The 12,939-nt window shown below is 44.8% G+C and overlaps 1 protein-coding gene across 5 annotated transcripts in view; it reads left to right on the top strand.

The window, feature by feature from the left end:
• Window positions 1-7,183: 7,183 nt before the first annotated feature.
• CAST (calpastatin) overlaps window positions 7,184-12,939 on the top strand; it is a 60,219-nt gene continuing 54,463 nt past the window's right edge. The window contains exon 1 of one of the 5 annotated variants that reach the window (XM_081930509.1): window positions 7,184-7,409. In XM_081930509.1, coding sequence (XP_081786635.1) covers window positions 7,359-7,409 — 51 coding nt within the window. In that variant the 5' untranslated portion in view covers window positions 7,184-7,358. Of the gene's footprint in view, window positions 7,410-11,716; window positions 11,860-12,939 lie in introns of those variants that run through there. The other 4 variants (XM_081930508.1, XM_081930507.1, XM_081930511.1 and 1 more) reach the window with 4 other exon arrangements.

The following is a 12,939-nucleotide window of genomic DNA, read 5'->3' as shown; positions in this document are numbered from 1 at the left end:
AACCGAATGCTGTTTATGAAAAGGCGATTGTTCTGTAATGTAAAGGTATACCCTCCAACATTTAAGTGGTGGAAATAGGGTCGTCCTAAATTATTATTATTGTTATATTTGTAACCCCACCCATCTGACTGGGTTTCCCCAGCCACTCTGAGCGGCTTCCAACAAATATAAAAACATTAGAAAAGATTAAACATTTTAAAAAATACCCTATACAGGGCTGCCTTCAGATGTCTTCTAGAGATTGTATAGTTAATTACACTGGTACTTCGGGTTAAGTACTTAATTCGTTCCGGAGGTCCGTACTTAACCTGAAACTGTTCTTAACCTGAAGCACCACTTTAGCTAATGGGGCCTCCTGCTGCCACCGCGCCGCCAGAGCCCAATTTCTGTTCTTATCCTGAAGCAAAATTCTTAACCTGAAGCACTATTTCTGGCTTAGTGGAGTGTGTAACCTGAAACGTATGTAACCTGAGGTACCACTGTATCTCCTTGGCTCAGGAGTCACATAACTCCATACCCTCCAAAATTTCTCTGATGAAAATATACGGGTGGCGCTGTGGGTTAAACCACAGAGCCTAGGACTTGCTGATCAGAAGGTCAGCGGTTCGAATCCCCACGACGGGGTGAGCTCCCATTTCTCTGTCCCAGCTCCTGCCAACCTAGCAGTTTGAAAGCACGTCAACGTGCAAGTAGATAAATAGGTACTGCTCTGGCGGGAAGGTAAACAGTGTTTCCGTGCACTGCTCTGGTCCATTAGAAGCAGCTTAGTCGTGCTGGCCACATGACCCGGAAGCTGTACGCCGGCTCCCTCGGCCAAAAAAGCGAAATGAGCACCGCAACCCCAGAGTCGGCCACGACTGGACCTAATGGTCAGGGGTCCCTTTATCTTTAAAGAAAAGTGGGACATTGCACCGGGATGGCTTCTGTAAATCCAGGGGCTGTCCCTGGAAAATAGGGGTCTCTAAAGGCAGCAGTTTTGTTGCAGGTTCCATTTATTTCTTCTTTCTATTTTTCACATTCGCAGTGGACACCTGGTATTTATCAGTGATTCTGCTTCAGTCCATAGTCTATTTTAAGGTGGTGGATCACGGAGGTTGCTCCTTCAGGCTCATTAATTTATCTCAAAGCAATTAGCTTGATATGGAAGAGGCTGGGGAGCCCTTACAAAGTGGTCAGGCACTCCCTCCAGGTTGTAATGCCTGGAATTCAAACAGGCAACGCCCAGCTTGTCATATTTAACTTCCTTTTACACTGTAGACTTAATTCTTTCTAACCAGTATCCACATGATTAAAATTAATATTCTTTTTTGTAAATAATGTGCATAATGCTAATTGTGATTGTGGCAAAGTGTCCCTGCCCCAGTTTTGGTCCTGCTTGTGCTCCATCAAAACCACACTGAACTAATGCTGTAATGTAAACATGATTAAGATTGCCTGAGATTGCTTAAGAGCCTAATTAGCTATATACTTAAAGACTTTTTGGATTTCATTGCTATTTGGCTATGTGAGATTCAGTGGCGTAGCGTGCGGGGTGCAGGGGGGGCCGGCCGCACCGGGCGCAACACCTGGGGGTTAGGGTTAGGGTGCGCAAATCCACGGGTTAGGGGGTGCAAATTACTTGCCTTTCCCCGGGTGCTGACAACCCACGCTACGCCACTGGTGAGATTGGGCAGAATTTGGTGCAAAAACCTTATACCATTATAACAGTACAATCCCATCTATGTCTATTCAGAAGCCATTAATTTTAGAGGGGTTTATTCCCAGGTAAGTGGGTGCAGGATTGATCCTAGAATGTCCCACTTTTCCTTAGGATGTCCCTATTTTCCTTGGAGAAATGTTGGAGGGTATGGAGTTATCTGACCCCCGAGCCATCTAAAGGCAATCCTGTATAGGAAAGTTTTTTGTTTTTGTTTTTAAAAAAGTTTAATGTTTTATATATGTTTTTATATATGTTGGAATCTGCCCAGAGTGGCTGGGGCAACCCAGTAAGATGCGTGGAGTATAAATAGTAAAATTATCATTAGGGAACGGGTCGTCCCTGTTTTGGAGGGTATGGCTAACATTCTGGAAAATGTTTAAATTTCTTTCAGTGAACTGTGATTAGAAAAATGCAGTGTTCAACTAAAATGACCTAAAATGAAGAATTTGGGATCCTTTGTCTGAGATCTGTTATTAAGTGTGTGTGTGTTTATTTTATTTTTTTAAGAATGTTTATTAAGGTTTACAATAATAATACAATAAAAAGAAAAAAATAAAAATAAAAAATAACAAAAATACAAAAATCAAAATATTTAAAAGACACATAAGGTTTCCAATGCTTATTTTCATTAGCTTATTTCCCAGACCTCCTCATACCTCCCTTTTTTGTATTCCAGTTCAAATTGTTAGTTCAGCAAATCCTTATCAATAAATTTTAACCTGTTTCTAAACCTTTTTTTCCATATTCTCTTAAAGCATTACAGCTGGTAATCCAATATCATTCTAACATTCATTAATTTTACAATATTTCTGTAAATAGTTTTTAAATTTCTTCCAGTCTTCTTCCACCGACTCTTCTCCCTGGTCTCGGATTCTGCCAGTCATTTCTGCCAATCCCATATAGTCAATCATCTTTATCTGCCATTCTTCCAGAGTGGGTAGATCTTGTGTCTTCCAGTATTTGCAATAAGTATTCTTGCTGCTGTTGTGGCATACATAAAAAAAGTTCTATCCTTCTTTGGCACCAATTGGCCGACCATGCCCAGGAGAAAGGCCTCTGGTTTCTTCAGGAAGGTATATTTAAATACCTTTTTCATTTCATTATATATCATTTCCCAGAAAGCCTTAATCCTTGGGCATAAGTGTGTGTGTGTTTAATTCCTTGGTTCTTCCAGAAAAGGGCAATGAAAAGAATGCTTGATTCTATTGCAGCATTTATAACAGGGAGTAGGATTCTTCGTGTTGAACCCTCAGGAATGCAGTGCAGTCTGTTAGACCTGTTGGCTGCTGATGCTCAGCTGTTGCTTACAATTAAAAGGCATACCTATTCAGAGAATTACATAAAGATCATTTATGTTTCGAATAAGACACACCCTTTCTTTTGTTGCATTCTCTTTACTTACTTTCTGAACACATGTTAAGTGCATGAGCTATGAGCTGAAAGTCCCCACTTCAGATCAGAACCACAAACTCAGAGTAGCAGATTTTACCTTTTTCTTTCTTTCTTTCTTTCTTTCTTTCTTTCTTTCTTTCTTTCTTTCTTTCTTTCTTTCTTTCTTTCTTTCATTTTCTGCTCTGCTTTTCAATCCAGAGGATTTTCAGAGAGGCTTACAACAATTAAAACCCATGAATTAAACAGCTTTTTAATCACATACTGGTAAATTCAGGTTGCAGACTTAAAGATGATTTAGTGCTCTTGCGCAACAAACCCACTTTCCTCTAAAACTGATCTTTTGCAATAAGAAAAAAGACAGGAGCTTTTTGATACAATGCTTGATTGTATCAAATGCTTGATACAATGCTATGTAACCTTCCTGCAAACCACTCCATAAATAAGAAATGTTGCCTAACTGTCCAGCAAAAAAATAAAAATAAAAATCAGGTTGAATGCTTCCATCTGGAAGCAACCAGAGGGTTTTTGGTTTTTTAAAAATCAAATCTAAAATACTTGGGGAAATATGAAGGCTATCACTTGACACCAAAATATGTCAAACTTCTCCAGGGAGAGTATTTCAACAGCAGGGCTTCACCACTGAAAAGGCTGCAATTTAGGTATAATAATGGGTGTGATCTGGTAATAATAATAATAATAATAATAATAATAATAATAATAATAATAATAATAATGGTTTACCTTACAAGGTGGATATGATACATGTGACACACATTGGAAGCTGCTACAAATGGGACAGGCACCCTCTGCACTCGAGAGACACATTGGGACACATTTGGTGGAGATGGGTTTGTAAAAATAAAATAAAGGCAACCTACAATATAGAGAGCCTCTTTATGGGAGTTAGCGGGGAAAGGATAGCTTGCTGCACTTCACAGTTTTGGACTCATATGTGTGGACTTTCTCGTCAGTGCAGGGGCTGCGCAAGCCGGTCACCATCCTGTTTCATGCTAGACAAAACTCTCTGACTCTTGCAATTGAACAATGTGTGCAAAGGGCAGCTACAGCCCTGGCATCTAAACCAGCTATCTTGTGATTTGTGATAGCATGACTGTTGTTATGCAGGCATTATGTTCAGTGCTCTTCATCCTTTTCCCAGGCGCCTTCTCTCTGAATTCTGCAGTGGCCAAGTAGGATTTGTGTCAACACTGGAACCGTATTAGTGTGTGTCATATTTGGTGTAATCATCGTCATTAATGTGAGACTGACACACACACCCCTTCCCAAATGTATTCTTCAGCATGTCATTGGAACAATAATAGTGCATTAGGGTGGATTTATACGGGACCATTCATACATCATTATGCTTTATTAGTTGTTCTGCAATGCTTCTTTGGTGCTACCACATTATTGCCACTCTTGTACTATAGCACAACCAAGGCAATAAAATAAATAAACCGAAACACCTGTGGTTTTTTGTTTTTGTTTTTAAAAAGAAGGTAAAAGAAATGAAGCTGCAGGTCTGCCGCAAAACTTTTGCAGATGCAAAAAGAAATGAAAATGGCACAATAGAAAGGATATCTGGAGGGACCTTGTGTTTAACCATGCCTGAAGTGGTGATTGCTTGGGCTCACTTTCCATATTACTGTAGTGGTGAAATTCTGGGCTAAGTACTTAGTTAAGGCACAGATGGCATAGTCAAGGCACAAGGGCAATTTAAACACTCAAAAGCAAATAAATGTGTAATCAAGCAATTCCAGCTCTCGGCAGCTAACATTTTAATGCCACACCATGTTGTGAGGGAGTAAAAAGATCAGAATCCTACCACCAGTTTCATAGGTGGATCCATTAGCGAGCACGATATTTTAATCTCACAGATGATTTAATGCTGTGGGCTCACATTTCCATGGTTTACTAGGTTTATATCTGGACAGATCTGTACATTTCACTTTCTTTTACTAGCAGCTTATTAGCTTATTTATTTATTTATGCCCAAGTTGAACCTATTTTGACAACAGTACTGAAATGTTCTAAACAAGCATACATTTGGGTTGAAATTGCACTTAAAGCACAATCCTAGGCATGCCTACTCAGGAGCAAGTCCCACTGAGTTCAACTGGGCTTATTTCCAGGTGTGTACACTAAGATTTTGGCCCTTTCTTCTTATATTCTTCCTTTACTGTGGTGGCATACACAGGACGTCACTCCCAGACCCTCCAAGTGTCCCTACTTTCCAGGGATAGCCCCAGATTTACAGAAGCCATCCTGGTTTCTGATTTGACCCCAGAATGTCCCGCTTTTCCTTAGGATGTTCCTATTTGCATCAGAGAAATGTTGGAGGGTATGGAGTTATGTGAACCCCCGAGCCAAGGAGAAAAGTAACTACACAACCTTCAGAAGGTGCAGCCCTGCATAAGGAGGTTTTATAAATGTTTAATTATCTTGTTATATATGTTGGAAGCTACCCAGGGTATGCTCTATCTGGTACGCAGGCTGAGACCCTACCTGCCCACAGACTGCTTTGCCAGAGTGGTGCATGCTCTAGTTATCTCCTGCTTGGACTACTGCAATGCACTCTACATGGGGCTACCTTTGAAGGTGACCCGGAAACTGCAATTAATCCAGAATGCAGCAGCCAGACTGGGAGTGGCCGCCGAGACAATATAACACGGTCCTGAGAGATCTGCATTGGCTCCCAGTACGTTTCTGAGCACAATTCAAAGTGTTGGTGCTGACCTTTAAAGCCCTAAATGACCTCGGTCCTGTATACATAAAGGAGTATCTCCATCCCCATCGCTCAGCCCGGACACTGAGATCCAGCACCGAGGGCCTTCTGGTGGTTCCCTCACTGTGAGAAGTGAGATTACAGGGAACCAGGCAGAGGGCCTTCTTGGTAGTGGCACCTGCCCTGTGGAATGCTTTCCTAGCAGATGTCAAGGCAATAAGCAACTAACTTACCGTACTTTTAAAAGACATCTGAAGGCAGCCCTGTTTAGGGAAGTTTTTAATGTTTGATGTTGTATTATGTTTTAATATTTGTTTGGAAGCTGCCCAGAGTGGCTGGGGAAACCCAGTCAGATGGGTGGGGTATTATCATTAATTATCCCAGTCAGATTGGTGGGGTATAAATAATAAAATTATGATGTTGATGAAATAGGACATCCCTATTTTTATCAGAGAAATGTTGGAGGGTATGCACTCCCCCATCCAGGCACCGATCTGGTCCAGACTTGTGTGCCTTCAGGAAGCAGTGGTTTTCTTTATTTGTGCAAACATATCTGGTAGGTTTTATTCTGCTGAGAAATATTAAGCTTCTGGTGGGTGAGGCACATTTTTATCTTGTTTGAACTGAGCCAAGTCTTATCATGTAGGAGGAGTACTGGCTGGGCTAGAAGTTCAACCCCCAGATGTTTTGGCCTATGATTTCTATCTTCTGGGCTTTTTGAAAGTTGCTTTGCAGTTTGTTACCATTTCCCCTTTCAAGAAGTGGCCAGGGAACTTTCCTGTTCTTTTTTCTTTTCTTACAAAAGTTTTTATTAAAGATTTCTTAGTTTACAAAAATAAGTGGATTGTCTCTTTTTTCAAGTTGCGTTTTCTACAGATCAGTTTCGTTTTTTGCGAGACATTAGCGTTACATACAGTGTTCAGTTAGGAAGAAAAGGGGGAGAATGGACAAACTAGGGAGCACCCAAATGCTCTGGCTAATACACCACCATTTACACGCCCTCTTAAACAATCCAGCAGCAACTAGGCCCTCGACAACCTTCGAACTTTCCTGTTTTGAGGCTGAGGCTTCGTCTTTGCCTGCCAGAAACAAAGTCTCTCCAAAGCAGCAAGGAAGTGGGATCGTCTTCTTCCTCGCTCAGCGCCCCGTCTGCCTGAGAGAACTGCGCTCAGTTCAAACAAGATAAAAATGTAGCCTCGCCCAGCCGGGTCAGGAGTCTCAGCTGAACGTCTTAGCCAGCGAACGAAACACAACAAACTCGCCACCGAGTCTTTTTTGTCCCTCCCTTCTCCACAAACAACCGAAGCCGAGAGCTTTTTTTCGGTTGCTTGTTGCTAAAGCGGCGGCTGCAGGAAGAGGAGGGACCTAGCGGTGCCTGGCTTTTGGCACCACCGGGGGGGGGGGTGGCCGTCGGAAAAGCTGCTTCATAGCCGCCCGGACCCTGCCCGCTGCGCTCGCCTTCCCTCTGGCGGGAGTTGTTATTGCCTCGTCCTCGCGCCACAGAGGACGTGAGGGGGGAAACAAACCCACCCGCCTGTCAACATGTCCCAGCCGCAGAAAGGCAAGAAAACTCCCGCCAAAGAAGGCAGACCCGTAAGTAGCGGCGCGGGCGGACGGCCTGGGAGCGAGTCTGTCAGACGAAGTTCCCAGTGGTTGTTTTTATTGGTGCTGGGGTTTTTTTTGCCGCGGGGCAAGAGGCTGAGGGAGAGAAGCGGGCTGGGGGGCGGGCTGAGGAATGTGCCCCCGGCACCCTGTGGGGCTGAGGTAGAAGGAGAGGAGACAAGCGAGAACAGTGGGTGGGGCTGGGTGGGGCGAGGCGGCGGCGGCAGCGGCGCAAGTGAGGGAGCGCAAGGTTGGCGCAACTCTCCCGTTGCCCCTTCAGACGCAGCCCCTGAGCGAGAGGGTAGGCCAGGGAGTCTGCCCCACACTCGCCCCCAGGAACAGTCCTGAGAGAAGGTGACAGTTCCCCTCCTTCCTAGTGGGGCGTATTTCGGAGAGGGCCGCCCACCGACAGACGGCTAACATTCTCGCTCCGGCCCCAGGAAGAGACGCAACGCGTGTCTTATCTGCGCGTCTCGACTCAGGACTAGAGGTCCGGGCAGAGCTCGGCGGAGTTGTCCCCCGCGAGGGATTGTGGGGAGCGAGTGAGCGGTCTTCCTCCCCTGTCGTATCATGGCGGGTGGAGATTAAAGCTCAGGGCGCCTCCCTTAGGCTCTGGGTGTGTGAGGCTCGCTCGGTGACTAACCATTTCTGGACAAATTCCAGAGGGGGTAGCCCTTGTTAGTCTGTTGAGCCTGTGACAATGGCTGTATTGTGCCATTTTAAAAAAAAATAAATAAATAAAAAGGAACAATTCGGTTCCAGTCCCTGAAAGTTTATGCCACACCAAAATGTTAGTCTTAAAAATGGCACAAGATGTGCTGGTTCTTCTCTGCAGTTGGTAAACTGAAGGGGTCAGGCTTGCCCCGAGGCCCTGCTTTTGAAATTGGAAGTTTTGCCTATTAGTCCGAGGCGCAAGTGGGCTGCCTCTGGCTCCTCTGTTGGGAGGCACTCTGTATATGCTCAGAGGCATTTGTCATCAACACATCATGCATTCCAGGACCAAACATGGGCCCTGAAAATGTGTTGCTGGCTGTAAGCAAGCTCAGTAGGTAGAGCATGAGACTCTTTAATCTCAGGGTTGTGGGTTCGAATCCCACGTTGGGTGAAAGATTCCTGTATTGCAGGGAGTTGGACTAGATGATCCTTGTGGACCCAACTCTACAAATCTATGATGGGTGATGTAAGCAGCTTTCTAGGATCCCTCCAGACCGTATGTATTTTGCATTCAAGCACATTCAAGAGATTCAGACATCATAATGTGAAATTTAAGTTGTGGCAATTAAAGTAGATTGAATGTCCCCGTTGTCCTAGTGCAGGGGTCAGCAACCCGCGGCTCCGGAGCCGCATGTGGCTCTTTAACACCTTTGCCGCGGCTCCGGGGCGGATACTAGCGAGGGGAGGAGGCGCATTGTGCGCCCCGACACTCCCCACTGTGGCGGGCGCTGTACTGGCTGTGACGTTGCATGGGGGCGGTGCGTGCGTTAGTTACGTACCGTCCCGACGTCACTTTCCCACCCGCCTGCTACATTGTAAGGGGCATGTACGCTGGTCACTGCATTGAAAGGGGGCATGTACGCTGGTCACTGTTTTGAAGGCGAGTGAAGAACACACACACACAAAAAGGTAACTTGTTAATTTAATGTTTATTTCTATGAGGAGGAGTAATTCTGAGGGGTCAAACAAAGAAATAATAAAAAGTGACAAAAAAGTTATTTTTATAATGACGAATTTTGCGGCTCCCAGTTTTTTTTTCCCCTTCGGAAACGGGTCCAAGTGGCTCTTTTTGTCTTAAAGGTTGCAGACCCCTGTCCTAGTGCAACAAAAGTACTATTAAAAAAGAAGTTTCTGAGGTTAGGAAACTGATAGGGTACTACAATGAACTGAACTGAAATGTGTGGAATGATTAACAGGAAGAAATCCTCCACAAGCAAATCAGGATGGATGTTCATTGTCATGAAACCTCAGCACAAACAAATCAGAATGAATTCTCAGTAAAAAAAACCTGGTATAGTCCAGGTGCCACAAAAGGTTTGTGAAAGCAGATCAGGGTGAACGTTCAATAAATAAGTGATCTGGAGGAGTCCCTAGAGTGGGAGAGACAGCAATCCAATTGAGATCTAAGGAGTTGCGACAAGAGATTGTCCAGGGCATTTTCTCGAAGAAATAAGGGGAAATGATATGTCTTGGGCAATAACTCTTCACTTTCAAAACAACCAGGGAGACAAAGTTTAGAGCTGCTCCTCCTATAACCAAGGAAGGCCTGTAGCTCAGGGGTAGAACATCTGGCTTTGCATGTAGAACAGGCATAGGCCAACTTGACCCTCCAGATGTTTTGGGACTACAACTCCCATGATCCCTAGCTAACAGGACCAGTGGTCAGGGATGATGGGAATTGTAGTCCCAAAACATCTGGAGGGCTGAGTTGGCCTATGCCTGATGTAGAAGGTTCCAGGTTCAATCCCTTGGTAGCACTGGTTAAGACCCTGAAGAGGTTCTGCCAACAGTGCTGAGCTGCATGGACCAATGGTCTGAGTCAGAGCCTGCTTAGAACATTATTGTTAAGGCAAGCCTATTCAGACAAGCTGATGTTCTTCGATCTTTTTTTTACCCTTATTTTTAATTATTTTAAAACTGCTCTAATGGTCTTTAACTGTGTTTATTTATAATTTTATTATTTCTTGTAAACCACCTAGTGGCTTTATTGCAATCAAGTCGTACATAAATTCTGTTAAATAACTTTTTTTTAGAAAAATAAGCAAGGCAGCTGCTTGTGTTTCTGTAGAACAGCAGATGGCAGCCTGGCGTAGCTCAGTTCAGTGTTTAATTTGAGACCAGTGTCTAAAGCCACAGCTCAGTCCCAGCCCTTCCCTGTCTGCAATAAAGCCAATCCTCAGCATTCCCTGTCTCTGCCAGCTTTCCCCGTGACCAGGTCCGCTACCGAGTTCTGCAGTTGCCAGCTGGTGTGAACAACCCTTCCCTTTCTCATAATGCCCCCTACTTCATTTTGTCTATATTATTAGCTGCAATTCCCCCCTCACCCCGTGTGGGTGGGTGGGTGGAATAAAGCACTTGGGGACAATGTTGCAGTGAGGTTAAACCCAACCTACTCTAGAGTAAGTGACCTGCCCCTTCCCCCTCAAAGAGGACCTGAATGATATAAAAACTCTCCCTCCACATACACAAAAAGCATTTCATTTACCTCTGATCATGGACTTAGCCAGGATTTATTGGGGGGTGGGGGGGTGGCAGGATTTATGTTAGAGGGGACAGAACCGATCTTTCTTTAAATATTTTTATTATTGATTTTTTATTTGATTATTGATTTGGGGGAGGGCAGATGTCCCCCCTCCCCTGGCTACACTCATGCGTCTGGCCATGTGCAGAGTGCCTTTCCTTAGTTGTGGGCTGCCAACATCATCCCATCCAACTAGGAAGCAGAATAGGGGAAGCTCTCCCTGGTAGTTGTAGGAGAAAAGGACAGAGCCATTTCCTTCCTCCTGAAAGAAATCGGTTTGGGCAGAGGAACAGAAAACTTTGGGACCTGCCTGCCCACTATGAATTAGGCGGGGGGGGGCATGAAATCCTACCTCAACCCACACTCAACATTTACAGTTCACACCATACATTGAAAGTGCCCACTCCCAAAACTTCGGGATTTGTAGCTTACAACTACAAACTACAGTTCTTGTGATTCGGGGATGTGTGCTTCAAATGTGTGGTGTGATTTGGTCTGTTTGGCTCTCTGTACAGTACTTCTGCTTCGTTTTATTTGGCATCTGTTGCCTTATTTTATCGTGCTTAAATATGAATAAAATCTATTATTGCGGGGGGGGGGAGATGTATGGTTTGCAGTGGCGTAGCGTGGGGGGTGCAGGGGGGCCGGCCGCACCGGGCGCAACATCTGGGGGTTAGGTGGCGCAAATTACTTGCCTTGCCCCGGGTGCTGACAACCCACGCTACGCCACTGATGGTTTGTACTTAGCCCAGGGCTCAGGCAGCACCGCCAGCACCAGGGAGGTCCCACTACAGGTTCTGTACCCTGAAGGCGAACAGAGCACGCCCTTGCTCGTCACTAGCCGCAGATCTTCCCTCTCCCCCTGGAACTTATGCGCTCCAAGCCCGCTGTGGGTTAACTTTGTGCCACTGCCGCCAAGCCCAAAGGAGCAGCCGCAACAGGCGCAAAGCACCCCCACCCCACCCCCGCCTCGCCCTTTCTGGCTTCACCCCGTGGAGGGGCGGGGCCGATGGCAACAAGGGCCAGGCCACGCCCCCTTTCCCCCTCCGCCAACCTGCCCCGCCCTAGTAGAGGAAGCAATGCAATCCAGCCACTCGTAGCTGAGTTTGTGAGCGCGCAGTTGGTGCTGCTGAAGTTTGGAGGGATCGATCGGAGAGGAGGAAGCAGGAACCCAGGATGGCTTTTGCAAGCTGGTGGTATGCGACGGTAAATAAGAGGGATGTACTCTGATTGTTTGCTGTGGGTTTTGTGCTGTTTCTTTTTGGTCTTCACGCTGCTGACTGTGTATAGATCTTGTCAGGGAGTGTCAGTCATCATGGGCAATTGTGTAGATAAAGGGTGAATGGAGGGGAAAGCTCAGCTGGAGAGCTTAAGTGCACACCTATGCGCAGGTTACGCCAGGTATGCGTTTTCCCACAGAACAGGAAACTTCACCCACTTATGGTATGCGGAGGAGAGTAGCTCGCAGGATTCCATTGCAGCACTTTTCGCTTTAAAACGTGGAAAGCTTTTGGGGCGTCACAACAGAGGGAAAGTGGAAGTGGTTCGGGAGACCTGGGGAATAAATCTTTTGTGCATGGTTTTTGTTTTTTTTGCCTGGAATGTAATAAAGTAGACCGTGGACAATTTGTTTAGTACAATACTTCCTCATGCTTGTCAAGAATGATCGGTTGGCACTCATGACATTGGATGGTTTGAGAGAATGGCATGTGAATCTTTTAGGAAATTATTGGTAGTTTCGTGGTTTTTGATGTGTGCTGATATTGTGACAAGTCAGGCTTTAATATTCCTTCTTATTATGGAGACTAGACATACAACCCACAGCTAATTAAAATTAATGACAGGTCTTCTAAGCATGCTGTCCTAAGCCCACTTACCTGAGTGTAAATGCCACTGAATTCAGTTGGATGTTCTTCTGAGTAGACATGGTTAGAATTGTAGTGGAACTTTTGGGCTGTATTATTGCAAGGTTTTATAGATTGCTTAAAAAATCAGTTTTCTTCCCCCACCCTCAGTAATTGGAAAAGGAATTTAATTGGGAAAGGTTCGTTTTTCTGATGCTAAAATGACAGTAGTAAGCTTTACTGCATTATTGGAAAAGAGTTTAGCATTTCACTTAAAAAAAAAAAAAAGCTCCTGGCTTTAAGAGCTTTACTTTTTAATGGTATTTCTGGCTTGAGGGCACCTCCTAAAATAAATCACAACTGTTTGAAGTTTGACAGTTCCCATCACACAAGATCATCTCAAGTAAACCTGCAATTACTCAAAAAGAAAGAAACCAAAACA

Source organism: Podarcis melisellensis (assembly GCF_964234715.1).
Source record: "Podarcis melisellensis genome assembly, chromosome: 11".
In the NCBI taxonomy this organism is placed as follows: domain Eukaryota; kingdom Metazoa; phylum Chordata; class Lepidosauria; order Squamata; family Lacertidae; genus Podarcis; species Podarcis melisellensis.
This window is presented reverse-complemented; position numbering and strand designations above follow the sequence as displayed.